Below are 21423 nucleotides of genomic sequence, written 5' to 3'. Positions count from 1 at the left end.
AGTCCTAAGCCTGGGAAGCCATTAGTGGACTCTAGGCTATTAAGGGGTTTTAAGCATCAAGGGATATAATCAGATTTGTGCTTTGAACGGGTTACACAGGCTGCTGTGTGGGCAGGAGGCAGCTGGGGACATGGGGAGGCCCAGGCCATTGGCTTGGACTTTGCGGGGAGGTGACAGGGCTGGAGAGAAGACAGACAGGAGGGGAGGGCCGAGCTGCGTAGAACTGGGCGGCAGCTGGGAAGCCAGTGCCAGCCTGGGTTGCAGGGCAGGCCTTGCATCTGAGACACCCAGGCAATGCCAAGGGGGCAACCGGATTGTCAGCTCTCAAACCCGGAATCGCTGGCCCAGAGGTAGATGCCCGGCCTGAAAACACCAGGCTGGCCAGAGTAGACAAGATCAAGTTAGAAGTTGGCCCCAGGCCAAACACTGGTTAGGGCCAGTAACAACAGCCACACAGGAAAATCCAGCAAGCGGGGGTGGCCGAGGCTGCAGGGCCAGTCGGAAGCCTGGAGCCCGAGAGATCAGTTAAGAGGGCAGCTTCGAAACAGCCCTGCTTGGGGGCTAGGGGTGATGGCAGGAAGGCGGGGCCCTCAGACCCTGGCTGAAGCTGCATTAGGGGATTATGGGGGTTGAAGACACGAGTGGGTTCAAGAAAGAACAGGAGACTGAAAACATAGCCAGGGAGTGTGGGACCCTGGCCAGCCTCGGAGGGGACAAGGCTCAACTTCTCTTTAAATTATTTTATTCAAGAAGTGGGGGAGGACAGACAAGGGGACTGAGCTGAGCCCTGAGTCCCTGAACCTCCCAGCTCAGCCCCCACAGCAGGACTGGACTCAAAGTCAGAGGGTGGAGACTCCAGCCCCACCCAGACACGGCTGGGGACAGACAGGACCCAGGAATACCGACTGACTGTCCTCCGGGGGGGCGGCGGCCACAGCACACAGGGCCCGGACCGTGGACTGCCTGGGTGGGGCTATTTGGGGGTGCTGCCGCCCTTCTTGGGAGTGGTGGGTTTCTTGCCCTGCCAGAGGTGTCCCTGGATGGTGAAGGCATCGACGCTCATGGACATGGTCTTGGCGGGGATCTGGGTGAAGCGCTTGCGGTCCGAGTTGTACTTGTAGATGCCTTCGACCATGGCGGGCGTGACGGTCCGGGGCCCGTAACCCGCCAGCCGCGACAGCTCCTCTGTCTCCCCCGACAGCGTGTAGAGTGCCCGGAACTGGCAGCTCGAGTCGCGAAAGAGGATCAGGAAGTGGTTGGCCTTGCTTTTCTCGATTTCCTGGGCAGGAGTGCCGGAAATGGTCAGCCGGCCAAGCCAGGCCACCTACCCACCCACCACCAGGCCACCTATCCACCCACCAGCCCCCAACTCCCACGTGTGGGCGGGCTCACCTCCAGAATGCGGTTCTTCTGCGGTTCGTTCACCTTGCCCGCCAGGCAGCAGTGTGACAGGGCGTTGTGGATGATGAACTTGTTAGACTTGGCGCTGGGCTCCTTGTACAGCCGTGGACCTAGAGGGTGAGGCAGGGGGCGGGGCGGGAGGTGGCGGGGGACAGGAGGAATGAGCAGGGGCCGTGGAGGAGGGTGCCTGTTGCTCCCCACATCACCCAGCGCCCCCGCTTACCTGTGTACTCGGGCACTGACGCTGGGGAGGAGGCATTGCTGCCATTTTCCCAGTCCCGTTCACGGCTTCCAGGCAGGCGGCTTGGGGACATGAGACCTGACGGGGAGGGAGCCCTGCAGTGGGGAAAGGATGGGATGGAGGTGGGGTCAGAGATGGGAAGCTTCCTGATGTGCAGAGGGACCAAGGAAAAGAAGGACCACGGCTGGGCGCGGTGGCTCACGCCTGTAATCCCAGCACTTTGGGAGGCCAAGGCGGGCAGATCAGTTGAGGTCAGGAGTTCGAGGCCAGCCTGGCCAACAAGGTGTAACCCCATCTCTACAGGCACAGGTAACCCCAGCTACTCGGGAGGCTGAGGCACAAGAATCGCTTGCACCCAGGAGGCAGAAGTTGCAGTGAGCCAAGATTGCGCCACTGCACTCCAGCCTGGGCAACAGAGTGAGGCTTCCTCTCAAAAAAACAAAAAACAAAAAGAAAAAGAAAAGGTGGGCCCCACACACCACAGAGGAGGCGGTATACACTGCATACCCTCCCAAGTCCATGCAGCGCCCCATCCTGTCCTCCTCCCTCAGGAACACCTGGCACTCGGGCACCGAGGCACACGCTTGGGTCCTGTCTGCCAGGTACAGACTATCCCCCATGCACACGTGCCCACAGGCGTCCCTCCATCTCTTCATGGCATATCCATACACTGGAGCCATACCGCCCTCTAGGTTCACTCAGATGCCTGCACACCTCCCAGGCGCTGCGAGGCCACCCAGCACATGACCTCCCCCCTCCGCCCCCGTGCAGGCTGAACTCACCGAGACGTGGGCCTCTTCACCCCAAGGTTATTGTGGGTCTCGTTAGCCACAGTGGACAGTGACAGGGTGGACTGGGAATAGATTTTGCTCAGCCGAGAGCCTGGGGACAGAGAGTGCAGGTCAGTGCCCACCAGAAGCCCCCTGCCCTCCACAACACGCGGTCCAGCAGGCTGTGGGGGGAGCACAGGAGGAGTCAGCCCTGCCCAAGACCCGTCGGCCCTCTGCAGCCCCCCTATGGAGGGCCCCCCTATGAGGGAGGATGCTCTGTCCAGCAGTTGGTGGGGAGCAGCACTGGGCCAGCCCCTACTGGCAACACCTCACCCCAAACATATTCCCAAAGGTTCTTATCCATTAAGCCACAGAAGACAGACCCCTCACCCCACTGTACCCCACATCCCTATGGAAGTCTTTTTTTTTTTTTTTTGAGGCGGAATCTCGCTCTGTTGCCCAGGCTGGAGTGCAGTGGTGCAATCTTGGCTCACCGCAACCTCTGCCTCCCAGGCTCAAGCGATTCTCCTGCCTCTGTCGCCCGAGTAGCTGGGACTACAGGCGCGCCACCATGCCCGGCTAATTTTTGTATTTTTAATAGAGATGGGGTTTCACCATGTTGGCCAGGCTGGTCTTGAACTCCTGACTTGTGATCCACCCGCCTCAGCCTCCCAAAGTGCTAGGATTACAGGCGTGAGCCACTGCGCCCAGCCCCCGATGGAAGTCTTTACCCAAAAGACACCCAGAGGCCCCCTGTCACCCCACACACCCATCCCCTCCCTGCACCCCTGCTTACATCTCCCTCCCCCTCCCCCCTTACCCACGGGGAGCCTCACCCAGTCGGCCCCAGAAAGGGCACTGGGCAGGCCCCATCTCCCAAGGGTCCTCACCCAGCAGGCCGCGGGCTGGGCTTCGTGCCAGGGCCGAGTCGTCACAGCAGCCAGAGCGAGGCCGGGGGCCCCTCCGCCCGCCCCGACCTGGGCCCCCGGACCCCGCAGCCCGGGGCCGCAGCACCTTATCGAGGTCGTCCATGAGCTTTAGCTGGGCCCGGCGCTCGTACTCCTGCCGCGTGAAGTCCCCCTTCCGGGGACCCACCTCCTCGTCGGCTGCCCGGGCAGCAGGGGCTGGGGTCGCCATCGGGGCTACGGGGACTGCGGACACAGGCGGGGCTGGGCCGGGGGCCTCCTCTTGGGCCAGCCTGCAGATCACAGGGAATGGGCATCAGAACCACTCACAGGGTCCATAGTGGTAGACAGGCCAAGGAGCGGCCGTCCAGGGCAGGTCCGGTCTCACCTCGCGGCCTCCTCCCTCCGCTGTTCCTTCTCCGCCTCCTGCCACTGCTTGCGCCGCCGCGCCTCCTCCACTCGCCGCTGCTGCCGCTCCAGCAGGCTGGCCCGCTTTTGGGCCATCTCATCCTCAGGCTTGTCTTCATCCTGGGGACAGATGCCGAGTCTAGCTAGCCACCCCCTCCCCCAGCATGGCTGGAGGCCCATCTTCCATCCACCCAGGCTGCCCGCCACCCACCTGTGCTTTCGTTTTCATCACTGTTCTAAATGCACTTAGTTGGTGCCTACTGTATGCACAGCCACACTAAGTACTGGGACACATACAGGGATGGGGTACACTGGGTGCTGCTCACATACACAGTGCTTAACCCAACGGGGAAGACAAAGGCAGCAAACAGCAATGAGTGCCAGCAAAAGCTCGTGTTGGGCAGACACTCTACACTGCGGGAGGACCCTGGCCTGGCCTTTGGACACCCAGGAAGGCTTCCCAGAGGAACTACCCTGTAGAATGATCAGAACTTAACTAGGCAGGCATACAGGGGTACAGAGCAGCGCATTCCAGGCAGAGGCGACAGCTAGTGCCGAGGCCCTGAGGCTGGAACAAACCTACTGGGGGGCACGGAAGTACAGGGGGGCCAGTGTGGCTGGGATACAGAGCTGAGGACAGTGGCGCAGGACTAAGTCAGAAGTGAGCACAGGCCAGGTGCAGTGGCTCACACCTGTAATCCCAGCACTTTGGGAGGCCAAGGCGGGTGGATCACCTGAGGTCACGAGTTTGAGACCAGCCTGGCCAACATGGCAAAACCCTGTCCCTACTAAAAATACAAAAGTTAGCTGGGTGTGGTGGCATAGTCTTGTAGTCTCAGCTACTCAGGAGGCTGGGACAGGAGAATCACTTGAACCCAGGAGGTGGAGGTTGGATTGAGCCATGATCACGCCATTGCACTCCAGCCTGGGCCGCAGAGCAAGATTGCGGCTCAAAAAACAAAAAATAAAAAATAAAAAAAAATGAGCATAGCCTAAAGCCCTGGGGAGGACTTTCATTCTAAAAGCAAGGGTAAGGGGAGCAGTCCACTTCTCAGTGGAAAATGGCCCGGGATGGAGGTGGGCAGCAGAGGCCAGTCGGAGGGTGATCCTAGGTGTCCAGATGAGACACGGTGGTGGCCCCAGCTGGGAGAGCCATGGGAATGGAGAGACAGTGGACATAGGGAAGGGCCAGGAAAGGAGCATGCTGGGGGTGAGGGGGTGAAAGAGAGGATGAGCAAGAAGATGCCCTGAAGATCCTGGTCTTGTCCATCCATCTGTCCATCACCCACCCATGCAACCAGCCACTCATCCATCTGTCTATCCATCACTCCTCCCTGTTTCTCCACCACTCCCCACATCCATCTATCCCCCTTGTTCTGCCACCCATACCTTGTTTGGGAGGGATATGACTGGGCCAGCCCCCACTGGAAACCCCTCACCCCCAAACATACCTGAGGGCCTCACTCAAGCCACAGAGGGAGGACCTCTCACCCCACTGCACCCCTACAGCCCCTTGTGGAAGTCCTTACGCAACAAACAAGAGCAAATCCCATCTGAGGCCCCTGTTACCCCACCTGGCCCCCACCGTGCAAATGTCCCTCTCCCTACACCCATGGAGGCCTCACCCAGCCACTCACACCTCTTCTGTCCACTCACACCTGGTTGCCCATCCATCCCCCAGCCACCCACCCATCCTCCAGTAAAGCCCTATTCATCCAACAATGCGTCTGTCCACACCCCCCCACCCCTGCCCCAGGCCCAGGACCCTCCAGCCACCTGCTCGGGGACTCACCTTGTAGAAGAACCCCAGCCCCGCCCGGGGCTCCCCCTCTGAAGACGCCTCCTCCTCCAAGGAATCCTCAGCACCAGCGGGGCTCCCGTCTCCCTCATCCTCGGCAGCGGGATCTGCCAGGCTGCCCAAAGGGATCTCGATGAGGCCTGGCCGGGCAGTCGGCTCCTCGGGGGGCGTCTCCTCTGCCAGGAGGATGGAAGAGCGCGTCTGTACAGGCACCTGGCTCGGCGAGAACTTGCGCAGGTGGGGGAGGCTGTCTACATCGTGGGGTGGCGTGAGCACCCTGGTCAAGGGTGCCAGCCGCAGCTCCGCCGGCCGCGTGTGTTTCGGGCTGCGGGGTGACTGGCTGGGCCCAGGCCCAGGGCTGCGCCGGGTGGCTGGGACCCGCCGGGCGGGGCTAGGGGATGCAGCTTTGGGCCCTGTTGTGGGGCCAGGTATGATCCACGCAGCGGGTGGTGGGGCAGGTCCGGGGGCCTCCGACGGGGCCAGAAGCCGCTGCTGCTGGTCCGTGAGCCTCTGCATATCCCGCTGCAGTGAGCTCAAGGCAGCACTCAGCTTGCTGACCGCTCGATTGTATTCCCCCAGCCCCTCAGGGGGCACCGGGCCCAGGTCTGGCGAGAAGGTCACTGCCTTGGGCCGTGAGGTTGGCTCACCCTGGCCCTCACCCGCCGGCCGCTCCCCACCAGGGACTGGGCCTGTCTCGGCCTCCACCTCTGCCTCCCCGGAGGCCTCCCGCGGCTGCACCTGCAAGAAGGCGCTTTTGCCCAGCCGCTGACGGTGCTTGGCAAAGATGGCCTCAATCCGTCGCTTCTGAGCCTCAATGGCTCTGCGTTTCTCCTCCAGCCGGGCGCCAAGCTCACTCATCTCCGAGCTCAGGGCCTCCGGCGGGGCCTGAGTGGACATGGGGGACCCCACTCCGGCCTCAGCCTCTGCTTTCACCAGCTGTTTCTTGCGTTCCGCAAAGCTGGTCATTTTCACCTCGGAGTTGGTGGCTGCTGGGGACGAAGCCACCGCCTTCGGGGACCCCTCGGATGGGGCTGGCAGTTTCGATGCCTCCCCCACCAGACAGGGAGATGGCTTTGAGGGGGTCTCGGGGTGTGGCATGTACACCGGTGCTTTGGTGGGCCTGTCGGAGAGTGGTTTGGAGGTCCCCTCGGGCAGGTAGGGGGAGGCCAGGGATGGCTTGGAGGGCCCCTCAGGGGAGTGGAGGTAGAAGCTGCCGTCGGCCGCCCCATCTGGGAGGAGCCGGGGCTCGGCACTGTGGATGATCTGCAGAGCCTCCTCGATGGTGGGCAGGTCACCAGGCTCCGGGGGTGGCTGGGTGGGGGTCCTGGCCGGCGCGGGACGCGGGGGGCCCAGGCTGTCCGAGCTCACAGAGCGGAGAAGCACAGGGTCACCCATGACGACATCCACGTCGCTGTCCAGGCCAAAGGGGGTGCTGAATGACACAGCCTGGGAGAGGGGACGGCTGGGCGGCCGGAGGGAGGGGTCAGCCCGTGGGACCAGCCTCGGCCCCACCCCGCCCTAGCCTGCTCCACCCCCTACCCTGGCCCATGAGGTGCACTCACCTGAGCTGCCGGTTCCAGGCCTTGCCCAGGGCCTCCATATGGGACATGGATGGGGAAGACTTCAGGGAGCCTGGGGTAGGCGATGAGTGGTTACTATGGGGACCCTGAGTGGGGTCAGCCAGCATCTGGGGACAACCTCTGCAAGGTCACTGGATGAGTCACTGATGGCTCATCATGTGGTCTAGTGAAACCAGAGGTTTCCAGAAACAGATACCCGGGGCCATTTACTGTCACTACGGGGTACTGTGGGGCCACTGGGGAGGCGATTCTGGGGGTCACCTTGGGATGCCCAAGGGGCACCTGATGGAGGGGCTACTGGAAGGCTCACGAGGAAACAACATGAGGCCCACTGGAGCAGTCTGTGGATGGGGGGGTCCCCCAGGACAGAAGCCACCTACCCCCTCCTCACCTGTGGATCCTCGGAGTGGGGACTGGGGGCCACCAGATGACAGGAGCGGGTGGCGGAAGTTGAAGACAGGAGAACTGTACAGAGAGACGTATTTCAGCCTCAGGACCCCCACCTCCTCCTCCGCCTCTCCCCAGGGGGTAGACATCAGCGTCGCCCAGCTGCGTCCCAGTGCCCAGCAGGGCAGACATGGCGCCGCCCACCCACATGCCAGAGATTCGCCCGGTGTGAAGACCGTACCTACTGCCGCTGTTGTTCTGAGGTGGGGAGGCCTCAGTGCCCCGGGGGGAGGCAGCTGTGGTACACAGAAGAAGGTCAGGTGGGGTTTGGCTCTCCCACCCACCCCCCACCCGGCCCCCAGGCCCCCAGGGCCTCACCGTGACCCTCGGGCAAGTCCTTCACTTGCACGAAGTCGGGCTTGAGCACCTCAAAACACATGAACAACTCAGCCAGCAGCACCACCAAGTTGACCTGGAGGTGGGAGGCTGGGTCAGCAGACGGGATACCCCCGGCCCCAGATGCCTGTCTCAGCCCAGGAGGCCCCAGGATGGCCTTACCTTGAGCGGTGGTGGGACGTACAGCAAGTCCTCAAGGGACAGGGGGCAGCCACGAGGAAGGCGGGAGGCACAGAAATCCTGCACCAGCTGGAGGTTGTACAGGCTGTCCGCCACAGACATCGGGTCCTTCAAGCAGACCTCTGTGGGGACAGGAGGAGTGGGTCCCTGACTCTATGAGGAGGAGGACGGGGGCCCCAGGGAAGCCAGGGACCAGCAGCCCCCACACGAAGACCTCCTATGAGCCCAGCTTCTGCCAGGTGCCATTTGAGAGGTGAATTTTTTTGCTTTTTTTTTTTTGAGACTGAGTCTTGCTGTGTCACCCAGGCTGTAGTGCAGTGGCGCAATCCCGGCTCACTGCAACCTCCACCTCTCATGTTCAAGTGATTCTCCTGCCTCAGCCTCCCGAGTAGCTGGGATTGCAGGAGTGTGCCACCACACCAGGCTAATTTTTTATAGTTTTAGTAGAGATGGGGTTTCACCGTGTTAGCCAGGATGGTCTCAATCTCTTGACCTCGTGATCTGCCCGTCTTGGCCTCCCAAAGTGCTGGGATTACAGGTGTGAGCCACCGCGCCCGGCCGAGGTGAATTCTATGATAGACCATCCTTAGGCCAGGGGTCCTTAACCCCCGGGGCGTGGCCTGTTAGGAACTGGACCATACAGCAGGTGAGCCGCAGTGAGTGTATTTACAGCCGCTCCCCATTATTTGCAGGCCCATCTGAGCCCCGCCTCCATCAGATCAGCAGCGGCCGATTTTCACAGGAGAGCGAACAGTATTGGAACCCCGCATGCGAGGGATCTAGGCTGCACCCTCCTTATGAGAATCGAATGCCTAATGATCTGTCACTGTCTCCCATCACCCCCAGCTGGGACCGTCTAGTTGCAGGAACAAGCTCAGGGCTCCCTAGATCAAAAAGCTTTTCCGGGCCAGGTGTGGTGGCTCATGCCTGTAATCGTAGCACTTTGGGATGCTGAGGCGGGAGGATGTTTGAGTCCAGGAGTTCAAGACCAGCGTGGGCAACATAGCAAGACCCCATCTCTATTACATAATTTTTTTTTTGAGATGGAGTCTCGCTCTGTCGCCCAGGCTGGAGTGTAATGGCGCGGTCTTGGCTCACTGCAACCTCCACTTCCTATTTTCAAGCGATTCTCCTGCCTCAGCCTCCTGAGTAGCTGGGATTACAGACATCTGCCACCGCGCCTGGCTAATTTTTGTATTTTTAGTAAAGACAGGGTTTCACCATCCTGACCAGGCTGGTTTTGAACTCGGGACCTCGTGATCCACCTGCCTCAGCCTCCCAAACTGCTGGGATTACAGCCATGAGCCACCACACCCAGCCCTATAATTTTTTTTTTTAATAAAAAGAAAAAAAGTTTGTTTTTTTTTTTAAAAAAAGCTTTTTCTGACCACCCATTGCTTTTAGGAGTACCCAACATCCAAAAACTACTTCTGGGCCGGGTGCAGTGGTCCACGCTCGTAATCCCAGCACTTAGGGAGGCCAAGGCGAGCAGATCACTTGAGGTCAGGAATTCGAGACCAGCCTGGCCAATATGGTGAAAGCTGTCTCTACTAAAAATACAAAAATTAGCTGGGCGTGGTGACATGTGGTTGTAGTCCCAGCTACTCGGGAGGCTGAGGCAGGAGAATGGCTTGAACCTGGGAGGTGGAGGTTGCAGTGAGCCAAGATCATGCCATTACACTCCAGCCTGGGCAACACAGCAAGACTCAGTCTCAAAAAAAAAAAAGTACTTCTGGATAAACTTAGTATCTTTCTCCCCCAGCTAGAGCCGTCTATGAGGTCGGGAGTATGTCTCTATTCTGGCTGGATCCCCAGTGCCTACAACAAGGTCTGGCACACAGTCCACACTCCATACGTTTCATCTGCTGCAGGAATGAATTCGTGGAAGCACAGAGAGGTTTATACACTTGCGTGAGGTCACACAACTAATCGGGGAAGAGAGAGACACAAACTCAGGTCTGCCAATTCCGGAAGCTGCCCTCATGACCACTGCATCGTTACTGGTCTCTCGGACCTGGGGATGGAGGGCCTGGGGGCTGGGACTTAGGATGTCCAGCTTCCCCGCACAAGATCTGGTCCACGTCCATTTACTCACCCTCAAGTCGAAGCAGCTGGGGACAATAGCAGTGGATGGTGGCGGCCAGTGCGGCCCCACTGGCCAGGTCCTGGAGGCTGGTCACCGTCGGGAAGCAGGGGGCACGTCGCGCCACCACACGGTCCTTGCGGTATCGGATCTGCAGATGGGAGCCAGGTCAGGTGAGTGGCCAGGCTGGCCCCCCGGGTCAGCGGTCATGCAGGCTGGGCGGGGAGGCCTGGGGTTTCCGCCATGAGGGGGCGGGAAGCTGGGGGTCCCAGAGACAAGAGTTGGAGGGCCAGCCTGGAGCAGGGGAGGGGCAGCAGCAAGAGGCAGAGGAGATGTCTTCGAGCAGCCAGGCCAGCAGCGGGGGCTGGGGACAGGGACTCCTGGGACCCCGGGGCGGGGGATACATTACCATGGGGGGTTTGCTCCCCGACTCCTTCAAACAGAAGGCAATTGCGTGCTGGGGGGAGAGGAGCAGCCATCAGCAAGGCGGAGGGATGCTGACCTGCTGGGCCCCCAAGCCCACCTTGGGGGGGAGGGGGTAGCCCTGGCCCTGGCCCTGAGCCCCGGCCGTCCAGCTCCCTGACTGCTCTGGCCGGCTTTGCAAACCCCAGCTCCTCCCAGCCCCAAGGGACCCCACAGAGTAGGGATCCCTTCTTATGCGGGGAATCCTCCTCCCACAAAAGACCCAGGCCCCCAGCTTGGGGAGAGGATGCGGAGGAAGCGGGTAGGCAGGAAGGGAACCTCCCAACCCAGGCCCCAGGGTTGGGGGAAGGAGTGAGCAAAGGTGGGGATGTCAGCCAGCCCAAAACCTCCCCCACTTCCTCCTTGTTTATCTACTATGGGAGTAATTTATATGAAGCACAGAGAGGTTTAGATACTTCTGCAAGGTCACACAGCTCATTCAGGGAAGAGAGAAATTTCAACCTCTAGCTTCAGGGATGGGCCTCCTCCTCCTTCTCAAAGCTGGGATTTTTCTCTAGGGAAGCTGGGGATCTCAGGAAGGTTATTCTATCTTCTGCACTGGAGGGTCTTCCTCTTGGCTAGAGGGTGCCCTGCCTGCTAGGGTCAGGATCCACGTTTGTGATGGGCTGCAGGTCCCCCCTTCAGAAATTTTTGCGGTCTCCCCACCTCGGTTAAGGGGGACAGGTTCAGGGGGTCCCACCCTCTTCATTAATGGGAACGGGGAGTGTTTGCCCTTCTGAATAATGGGAGGGGAAGTTCGTCCCCACCCATCAGTTCACTGGGGAGGGGGCCGCCCTCTCAGTTAATGGCCCAGATTCTACCCTTCGCTTGGTGCACAGAGGGTTTCTGTCTCCCAGGACTGGGGTCCAACTTCCTTTGCTCACAGCTTGGGGAGGTATGAGAGGGCGTGCAGACAGGCAGGCGGAAACAGACATACAGACAGACAGAGCTACAAGCAGGGCAGGCAGACGGGGCGGACAGACAGCCCCACTTACAGGAACCAGCTTCCAGTACCAGCGCGTAGGGCACTGAGGCCAGAGAGGCAGAGAGGAGGGCAGCGGGTACCGGCACAGGGGACGGGCGGGGCACGAGAGATTGAGAGAAGGGAGAAGAAAGAGAGAGTGTGTCACCTCTAGCCCCCTCCCCACTTCAGGAGTGGCCGGGAAGCACAGCCCCGCCCAGCCCTCCCAGATCTCCGGTCCCCCATCCTTCCGATGGTTCTATGCCCTGGCCTCACCGAAGGCTGCGCCTGGGCCGCCCCGTCTGCAGGGGCTGCTGGAGAGGCTCGCTGGGCCGCTTCCTGCTCTGTCTTCTCCTGCAGCCGCCGGACAGTCTGGAGGGCAGGGGGGTGGTCAGTGGTCTGGCCACTGGACGATGCTGGTCCCTGAACCCACCCCGGGCCCAACCCCACCTACCGTGTCCACCCAGAAAAGCAGCTTGTGCTCCAAGCTGGTCAGGGCCAAGGGACCTGGCAGGGTCTTTGTCCACTCGAAGGCAAAGGCAGCCATGAGGGCATCAATGACAGCTAGGTGGGCTCCCTGTGGGGGCAAGGGCTAGAGGGTGAGACCCGAAAGCTGCAGGAGGCACACCTTGGCCCCCAAAGGCCTGGGAAAAGGAAGAACCTAGAGATGGAAAGAACTTGATGGGGGGGGTGGGGCTTGAGGGGGCGGGGCCAGTGGTTCATGGGTGGGGCCTTAAGGTAAGGAACTAGAAATGGGGTCCTAGAGAAGCCACGCACAATGGGCGGGACTTTGAGGTCAGATGCTAGGCCTTAGGATAGGGTGGACTGTGTACACAAATCCTCAAGGGCCAGAGTGGCGCCTTTTTGGGGAGCTGGGTTTGATGGGAGGGGCCAGGCTTGATGGGAAGATCTTGAGAGGAGGAGCCAGGGCTGGGAGGAAGAGCTAGGCTTAATGAACAGCGCTTGAGGGGAGGAGCCAGGACTGGTAGGAGGAGCTAGGTTTGATGGACAGAGCTTAAGGGAAGGCGCCGAGTGATAGGAGGAGCTAGGTTTGATTGACAGAGCTTAAGGCAAGACACTAAGACTGGTAGGAGGAGCTAGGCTTAATAGATAGCGCTTGAGGGGAGGAGCCAAGCCTGATGGGAGGAACTAGGCTTAATGGACAAAGCTTGAAAGGAGGAGCCAGTACTAGTGGGAGGAGCTTGGGGGAAGGAGACGAGCATGGTAGGCATCGTCTAACAGGCAGTGGCGGGGCCTACCATGAGAATGGGCTGGTGCCTCAGGTCGGCCTCGCGCACCGGGCGCTCGGGCAAAGCAGGCACTGTGCCCCTCCGCGCCAGCAGCGCCAGCAATGCAGAGGGGTTGGGGGGTGTTTCAAGCTGTGGCAGCGCCTGGCGCCAGGCTCTGCAGTAGAGCTCGGCTGAGAGCAGCAGCCGTGTCACCGGGGGCTTCACATGCTCCTGCGCATACTGGTCGGTATAGAAGGGCTCCCACAGCTCCGGGGGCACGTGCTCTGTGGGGGCATAGAGAGGAAACACGGGTGTCAGGGTCACCAGATACAACATACACACACACACACAGACCACATGGCCCGGATTAAGAGTGGGTCTGGACCGGGGGGAAGGCATTGGGAAGGGAGAGAGGGGATCTGGAAGGAGAGTACAGATGTGCAGGAGTTTGCTGGAGGAAGGGGTGATGGTGTTGTAGGCAGAGGGGCCTGCAGATGCAAAGCCCAGGAGGTGGGAGAGAACAGGGTGCCTCAGGGAGCTGATGGGCACTTAGAGTGGAAAGGAGGGGAGGCTACCCCCAATCCCAGGCCAGTTGGACTGGCTCTTGTAGGTCCCAGGAAAGACAATAACATCCGCAATCCTAAGAGCCTTCCTGCACTTGCCAGTGTAGACTCACTGAGCCTTACGTCAATGCTAGGAGGCAGCCAGGGCCCAACTGGCAACTCTCATGTTACAAAGGAGGAAACAGAGGCACAGAGAAGGAAAGTCCCTTGCCCCAGGCCAAATAGCTCTTCAACGCCAGGACTGAGGTTAGACCCAGCAAACTGGACGCCCTCTCTCAGCTTGCAGGTAGGGTGGGATGAGTGGGGCGGCACACGGGTGAGCAGGGGAGGTGGGCACATCAAGAGAGTTGAGTGATGTAAACCTGGTGATTGAAGGGAGGAGGCAAGGGACAGAGAGGGAGGTGGCCGGGGCCTTGCTGGGTCTGAGGGGGAAGATGGAACAGAGGGGTAATGACTGAGGTGGGATGCAGGAGGAATGGGAGGTGAAGGGGTGAAATTGAATGTGAGGGGCTTTGAGGACATGCTTGAGGCAGATTATGTGAAAGGCTGGGGCTTAGGGAGACGGTGAAGTCACATCATAGAGACAGCCTAAGGTCCCTAAATAGGACAGTGGGAAGAGGCGTGAGGAAGTCCCAAGTGGACGGTGGCCTGGGGGCAGAAATCCACACAGGACCAAGAGTGGTGAGGAGAAAGCCAGGAAGGCCTGGCAGGGGTCAGGGAAGAGATGACTGAAATCAACAGCAGGAAACCTGTCCAGCTCTTGTTCTAATCTGCACAGCTTTTATGTTGTTTTTTTGGAGATAAGAGTCTCTCTGTCGCCCAGGCTGGAGTGCAGTGGCGCAATCTTGGCTCGCAGCAACCTCTGCCTCCCGGGTTTGAATGATTCTCCTGCCTCAGCCTCCCGAGTAGCTGGGATTACAGGTGCGATGCTGCCATACTGGGCTAATTTTTGTATGTTGTAGAGACAGGGTTTCACCATTTCGGCCAGACTGGTCTTGAACTTCTGGCCTCAAGCGATCTGCTCACCTCGGCCTGCCAAAGTGCTGGGATTACAGGCGTAAGCCACCACGCCCAGCCTGCACAGCTTTCTCTGTTTGTTTGAGTTTTTGCTGGAGTGCAGTGGCACGATCATGGCTCACTACAACCTGGAACTCCCAGGCTCAAGGGGTCCTCCCTGCCTCAGCCTCCTGAGTAGCTGGGACCGCAGGCGCACGCCACCACACCCAGCCAATTTTTAAATTTTTTGTAAAGATGGAAGTCTCATGATGTTGCTCAGGCTGGTCTCGAATTTCCTGGCCTCAAGTGATCCACCTGCCTCGGCTTCCCAAAGTGCTGGGATTGTAGGGGTCAGCCACTGTGCCCAGCCTTGTTTTGTATATTGGGGTTCTGTGTGTGTGTTTGAAAGAACGGAGTGGGGGCCAGGTGCAGTGGCTCACGCCTGTAATCCCATCACTTTGGGAAAACAAGGTGGGCAGATCTTTTGAGGTTGGGAGTTCAAGACCAGCCTTGTCAACATGGTGAAACCCCATCTCTACTAAAAATACAAAAATGAGCTGGGCGTGGTGGCACATGCCTATAATCCCAGCTACTCGAGAAGCTGAGGCAGGAGAATCACTTAAACCTGGGAGGCAGAGGTTGCAGCCAGCCGAGATCACGCCACCAGGCACTCCAGCCTGGGTGACAGAGCAAGACTCTCAAAAAAAAAAAAGAAAGAAAGAAAGAAAATAAAGGAAGAGGGCAAGGGGGGTGGTTCTAGTGCTTCAGAACATACTTGAACGTGACTCCTCCACCCGTTGAGGACCCAGGCACTCTTGGCTGCCTTCCGTCCCTCCTTGTCCTGGCTCCCTTCCCACCTTCTAAAACCACACTGGACCGTCCCACTTAACGCGCCACCTGCATACAGACTTGGGTCTTCTTTTTGCCCCTCTTATCTTGGCTCCTTGAAAGAAGAGGTATTTCAGGCTCACTTCCTCCCTGCCCTCCCAGCCCCACTCCAACTCTCCCTCAATTTCCCTGAGCTTGGTGTTGCCCTCATGGCTTCCAGCCTCCCCAAGGCCAGCAGGGACCTCCGAAGCGTATCTGTGGGCCCATATCTCGCCTGGGCTCTGTGCCCAGCGCCTCCTTCTTCCAGAACCCTTCCTCCCACAGGCGTCTCCTTGTAAATGGACGGGCCCCACCCCCACCCCAGGCCACCCTACCCCGCGACAGCTTCCAGGGCCACCTGAGGACTGCAACTGCGGCAGCCCCAACCATGAGCCCCCCACTGTGCCCTGGGCATCTCCCACAACTCTCAACATCTCACCCACACCTCCCCTCCTCCCCGCCCCCAAAGCAGTGAGAAATCACCCTCCCTCCCTTTCTTTACGCCCTCACCCCACATTTAATGCATCCTTGGCTTTCAACCTCCTGACATCTCCCAAATCCAAACCCTCCTCTCTACCGCCCCAGCCCTGGGCACATCTTGCTCCCACCAGCAAAATCACACGTGTTCGTTTCCTACAGGACTTCTCAGGGCCTTTAAGATGAAAAACAAACACACACCAAAACCTTGAGCCAGGGCTACACTGACATTTATCAGGCACTTATTATAGACAGATGTTCTTCCACCTTTGTATCACTGGTACTTGGGGCTGGAAAGTTCTTTGTATTCAGGGGACACTGTCCTGTACCGTACACTGTAAGACATTTAGCAAAATCTCTGGTCTCTACTTACTAGACATCAGCAGTACATTTCTCCCAAGTAATGACAACCAAAAATATTGCCAGACACTGCCAAATGTCAATTAAGTGTCAAAATCATCACCATTTGAGAACCACTTCCTTATACTACAAACTTATTTTCTTTTTCTTTTTCTTTTTTTTTTGTTTGAGACAGTCTCGCTCTGTCACCCAGGCTGGAGTGCAGCGGTGCCATCTCAGCTCGCTGAGACCTCTGCTTCCCAAGTTCAAGTGATTCTCCTGCTTCAGCCTCCCAAGTAGCTGGGACTACAGGTGTGCGCCACCACGCCCAGTTAATTTTCCTATTTTTTAGTAGAGATGGGGTTTCACCATGTTGTCCAGGCTGGTCTCGAACCCTGACCTCAAGTGACCCACCCAAAGTGCTGGGATTACAGACATGAGCCACTACACCTGGCCCCACTTTCTTTTTATTTTATTTATTCATTTATTTTATTTTAGAGCTGGGTGTCTCACTATGTTGCTCAGGCTGGTCTTGAACTCCTGAGTTCAAGGGACCCTCCCGCCTCAGCCTCCCGAGCAGCTGGGACTACAGGCATGTGCTACCACACCTGGCTAAAATGTTTACTGAGCATTATTTACAGCAGAACACTGCTGTCTGACAGAAATACAATGTGCCCAGCCTGGCCAACATGGTGAAACTCCATCTCTACTAAAAATACAAAAATTAGCGGGGCGTGGTGGTGCATGCCTGTAATCCCAGCTACTCAGGAGGCTGAGGCATGAGAATCACTTGAACCCAGGAGGTGGTGGCTGTGGTGAACCGAGATCGTGCCACTGCACTCCAGCCTGGGCCACAGAGCAAGACACTGTCTCAAAAAGAAAAAAAAGAGAAATATAATGCATATAATGTGAGCCCACATAAGCCGTCAAGTTTTCTAGTAGCCACATTACATATGTAGAAACAATAAGAATGTAGTAATATATTGACCCAAGACATATCCAATTCTTATTTTAACATGTAATCAACATAAAAATATTATTAATAAGATATTTTACACTGGTTTTTGTTGTTTGTTTTTGTACCAAGTCTTTGGAACCCTGAGTATATTTTACATTTACAGCGCATCTTGGTTCAGACTGACCACATTTAAGTGACTCAGAAGCCACATCTGGCTGGTGGTCACCATACTGAATAGCACAAGTCTACAACATAGCTAGGATGGATGGATGTGTGGGTGGATGGGGAGGTAGGTGGGTGGATGGGTGGGTGGATGGGTGGGTGGGTGGATGGGTGGGTGGGTGGGTAGGTGGGTGGATGGCTGGTGATGGATGGATGGGTGGATGGGGAGGTAGGTGGGTGGATGGGGAGGTAGGTGGGTAGATGGGTGGGTGGGTAGGTGGGTGGATGGGTGGGTGGGTAGGTGGGTGGATGGCTGGTGATGGATGGATGGGTGGATGGGGAGGTAGGTGGGTGGATGGGGAGGTAGGTGGCTGGGTGGGTGGGTGGATGGATGGATGGCTGGGTGGATGGGTGGGTGGGTGGGTGGGTGGGAGAATGGGTAGGTGGGTGGATGAGTGAGTGGGTGGGTGGGTGGGTGGATGAGTGAGTGGGTGGGTGGATGAGTGAGTGGGTGGGTGGATGAGTGAGTGGGTGGGTGGATGAGTGAGTGAGTGAGTGGGTGGGTGGATGGAAGATTGAGACAGGGTCTCACTCTGTTGCCCAGCTTGGAGTGCAGTGGCATGATCATAGCTCACTGTACCCTGGAACTCCTGGGCTCAAGCGATCCTCCTGCCTCAGCCTCCTGACTAGCTGGGACTACAAGCGCATGCCACCACACCCAACCAGTTATTTATACCATGACCTTCCCTGCATCCAGTCATTTAATCCTTACAACACTTATTATTATACCCCTTATACAGATGAGAAAACCAAGGCCTAGAGAGTTGAGATAACGTGTCCAGGATAAAAACATCCAACATGAACTCAAGTTTCCCTCACACATCACACAGCTGTTCTGAAGGCATAAGGAACTGCATGTGGTGTTTCCCAAATGTGTTTAACATGGAACCCTTTTTTTCATTTTTTCTTTTCTTTTTTTTTTTTTTTTTTTTTTGAGACAGAGTCTCACTCTTTCACCCAGGCTGGAGTGCAGTGGTGTGATCTCAGCTCACTGCAACCTCCGCCTCCCAGGTTCAAGGATTCTCCTGCCTCAGCCTCCCAAGTAGCTGAGACTACAGGCGTGCACCATCACATCTGGCTAATTTTTTGTATTTTTAGTAGAGACAGGGTTTCACCATGTTGGCCAAGCTTGGAACTCTTTCTTATCTAATCTCCAAGCTTGTGTTCCACTTTTATTTCTGCACAGCCTTCTCACACCTGTGCCTGGGATTTACCAGAACTATGCCTTCCTCTGAGCCATCACTGTTCTCACAGGGCCACTGCATACCTGAACTTGTCAGTTCCTTACACCGTCTGTGGCTCCCCAGTACCCTTGGATCCACAACCAGGGACCTGAAGGGCCGTCCTCAGTCTCACCAGCCTCCCTTATCTCCCACTGCCACCCCGGGGACCTACATCTTCTCTGAGAACTCCCTGCCGGTCCACACTCTAAGCCTTTGCCCACACGTCTCTTCTCCGTGTCTAACTTCCATGCATCCTTCCAGACTCAAATCTTTCCTCCTGTGGGATCTCTTCCCTCCCTGGAAGATTTCAAGAATTGCCTCCCCCAAGCCCTGCTGGCCAGCTTCCCTATGATCTGGTTTCCTGCCCATCTCCCTCCGCCCCGTATCCATCCCCTGCCATCTCCTCTACAACCTGAGCGCCCAGCCCGGCACCTGATAGGCATGGTACCGTCAAGAGTCCCCAGAGCTCATGAATCTTGTAGAACTCTGCTCCCATTTCCTTCAGCCCCCCTCCTCTTTTTAGGGGAGTTGAACAGGGAACAGATTGAACTTGACCCTCAGGGTAGAGGCAGCCACTGCCATGTGTCACACAGCAGAGGAAGCTGGGTCAACAAGAACAGAACTGGGTGACTCAGGGCACTGGGAGCTCACCAACACCCCTCATCAGAAGTTCGCTTTGTTTTCTTCAAAATGGGATAATTTCTACTCTGATTCCTGGCCAGGGGATAATGGATAACGTTAATATTATTCATCAAAATACACCAATCATACCAGCAGCGAGCATCTGTTTCGCATGTATCGCGCGCCCCATGCCACGTGAAGGATTCTGTGGTCACTATGGCTTTTTAGCCTCCCAGCAACCTTGCAAACAGGTAACTGGGGTCTCCATCACCGGAGCAGTGCTCTATACATAGTAAGTGCCCCTGCTCCTCAAACACTTGCAGAATGGATAAATCAGTCAACGAACGCCTTCTTTTACAGAAGGGGAAACAGAAGCTCAGATAATTGGAATAATTCGCATTCTGGTGCAGCTGGGATTCACATTCAATTCTGACTCTCCACGTTGAGTTCTCTACAGCCTCCCAACCTTGCGAGTGAGGAGCTGGGGCTGGGGCTGGGGCTGTCCTGGCTGTCCAATCCCCAATCTTTCTTCCTCAAGCAAATATCTGCAGGCAGGTAGACCCCAGAGTGGGCCATGCATGCATGGAAAAGAGCAGGCAGAGAGAGAGTCTGGGAGAAAGAGGGACAGGCTGGGGCGGAACCAGGAGACGGACGGACAGCTGTCACCGAGACCCACACCCAGAACAGGTTGATCTGGGAAGGCCAGGGAGAGGGGGGATGGGCTGTGCCAACACCAGTGGGCAGAACCAGTGGGAGAAAAGGGTGTCCCCCCCACGGCTCCCCGCTGGAAGGCCCAGACCTTAATTAACCCCTGTCTTCTCCAAGGCCAGGCCCTGACTCCCAGCTCTGGCCTGGGGTTGTGAAGCCGCCCAAAGCCGGGACTGAGTGTGTCCAGGGCCTCTAATCCCGGGGACCCGGGATTACAGCATCCTCCCCATTCGGGTGGCTCGGGTTCTCAGGCAAGCGGGCCTGGGGGAGGGAGTGAAGGATCTGCTCTAATGGGAGAAGGCCCCGCAGCCCAGCCGGGGGGGGGGGGGCCCACCCCGGGCGATCTTGGACTAGCCATTTCCCTTCGGCTGGGCTCGCCAACCTCCCCAGTAAAATGGGGCCATAAGTCACAGCTGCCAGGCGCTGGAGGGGGCTATGGAGGCGAAAGAGGGGGTTCCCAGAGCTCCACGGTCGCCGCCCGCACCGCGGCCAGGGCCGACGCGGGGTGTGTGTCCGGGCCTGGGGGTCGTGCAGTGGTGGAGACCGGAGCACTTGGGACCGCCCAGCGAGGCCGGGGTCTGGGTCTCCAGGGTGTGTGGAGGGGGGAGAGACCGAGGCGGAGATCCTCGCAGGGGCGTGATTTGTGTAAAAGAGAAGAAGGCGTGCAAGGGAAGGCCCCGGGGGTGCGGGAGGCGGGAACGAGAGGTCTGCACGGGGAGACCCTACCCGGCTCGCCCGCAGACCCCGCCTGGCTCACCTGGAGGCTTGGACGCCGGGGACCCCCGCGCGGAGCTGGGCCGCCGGCCCCACCCCCACCGCGCTCCCGCAGCCGGCGGGGCAAAGTCCACCGCCCGGGCCGAGCAGGAAGCTCGGAGGCCCCGGCGCGGCAGGGGCCAGAGCTCGGGGACCCCCGGCGGCCGGCGCTATTGTTCCCACGGCCCCCGGCCTTCCCGGCCCGGCGCCCCGCCCCCCCCGCACCTGCCGCGCCCGGCCCGCCGCCCCCCACCCCGGTCGCCCGAGCCCCGGTACCTGCGCCCCCGAACGCGGCCCGCAGCACCCACGCCAGGCTGGCCGCCGCCTTGGCCCGCGAGAAATCGTACTGGTCCAGCGACTTAATCTCGGGCACCAGGAAGGTCCTCCGCAGCGGCCCGGGCCCGGGGGGCGCCGCCTCCACCATGGCGGCGCCGGGGCTGCGGGCGCCGGGTCCGCGCTCGGACTGGGCTGGGCTGGGCTGCGCCGCGCTCGCGCCCCCGGCCGGGCCCGCTGCTGCTGCCTCTGCCGCTGCCGCCGTCGCCGCCGCCGCCGCTGCTGCTGCTGAGCCAGGTGCGGCCGCTTGCGCTGGCGACGCTGCGTCGGGCCCGCCCCGGGGAGGAGCCCAGGTGCGCCCCGCCCCCGAACCCGGACCCGGACCCTGACGCGCCCCTGCGCCCCGCCCGGACCTCTCACTGCAGGGTGCACGGAGCAGCAGGGGTGGGTGGTGGGGGGGCCTGGACTGTGGCGATGGTGGAGGGAGCTTGCAGAGGACTGAGTGTGTGTGTGTGCGCGCGCGTGTGTGTGTGTGCGCGCTCGCGCCTGGCGCATTGGAAAGGATTAGGGACCCTCTGTGTGTGCCAGCCCGTGTCTACCCTTAGGCATAGGAGCTCCTGCA

The 21423-nt window shown here is 58.8% G+C and overlaps 1 protein-coding gene across 3 annotated transcripts; it reads right to left on the bottom strand.

The window, feature by feature from the left end:
- Positions 1 to 720: 720 nt before the first annotated feature.
- On the bottom strand, positions 721 to 21096 carry CAMSAP3 (calmodulin regulated spectrin associated protein family member 3). 3 transcript variants are annotated; one of them, XM_030937215.1, is made up of 18 exons: positions 20805 to 21071; positions 12832 to 13085; positions 12027 to 12149; positions 11849 to 11944; positions 10559 to 10606; positions 10162 to 10300; positions 8049 to 8188; positions 7869 to 7962; positions 7732 to 7786; positions 7495 to 7568; positions 7086 to 7155; positions 5518 to 6985; positions 3706 to 3845; positions 3303 to 3610; positions 2425 to 2524; positions 1625 to 1737; positions 1393 to 1511; positions 721 to 1279 (listed from the first exon to the last, which is right to left on the bottom strand). In XM_030937215.1, exons 1-18 carry the CDS (start codon positions 20950 to 20952, stop codon positions 974 to 976), a joined length of 3795 nt encoding a protein of 1264 aa, XP_030793075.1. In that variant the 5' UTR covers positions 20953 to 21071; the 3' UTR covers positions 721 to 973. The 3 variants fall into 3 exon arrangements, with proteins under 3 accessions (XP_030793075.1, XP_030793077.1, XP_030793076.1); XM_030937217.1 differs by having other exon boundaries at positions 5518 to 6934; XM_030937216.1 differs by lacking the exon at positions 10559 to 10606 and having other exon boundaries at positions 726 to 1279; positions 20805 to 21096.
- Between the last annotated feature and the right edge of the window lie 327 nt (positions 21097 to 21423).

The sequence above is a fragment of the Rhinopithecus roxellana genome, chromosome 8 (assembly GCF_007565055.1).
Source record: "Rhinopithecus roxellana isolate Shanxi Qingling chromosome 8, ASM756505v1, whole genome shotgun sequence".
Classification (NCBI taxonomy): domain Eukaryota; kingdom Metazoa; phylum Chordata; class Mammalia; order Primates; family Cercopithecidae; genus Rhinopithecus; species Rhinopithecus roxellana.
Note: the sequence above shows the minus strand (reverse complement) of the source record. Positions and strands in the feature narration are given on the sequence as shown.

Excerpts from the sequence above, each read along its gene's own strand:
- CAMSAP3 (XM_030937215.1), bottom strand. The coding sequence starts at position 20,952 with ATGGTGGAGGCGGCGCCCCCCGGGCCCGGGCCGCTGCGGAGGACCTTC. Across the intron at positions 7,963-8,048 it reads ACGTCCCACCACCGCTCAAG|GTCAACTTGGTGGTGCTGCT; the intron begins GTAAGGCCATCC and ends TCCCACCTCCAG. Across the intron at positions 1,738-2,424 it reads GTGAAGAGGCCCACGTCTCG|GGCTCCCTCCCCGTCAGGTC; the intron begins GTGAGTTCAGCC and ends TCCCCACTGCAG.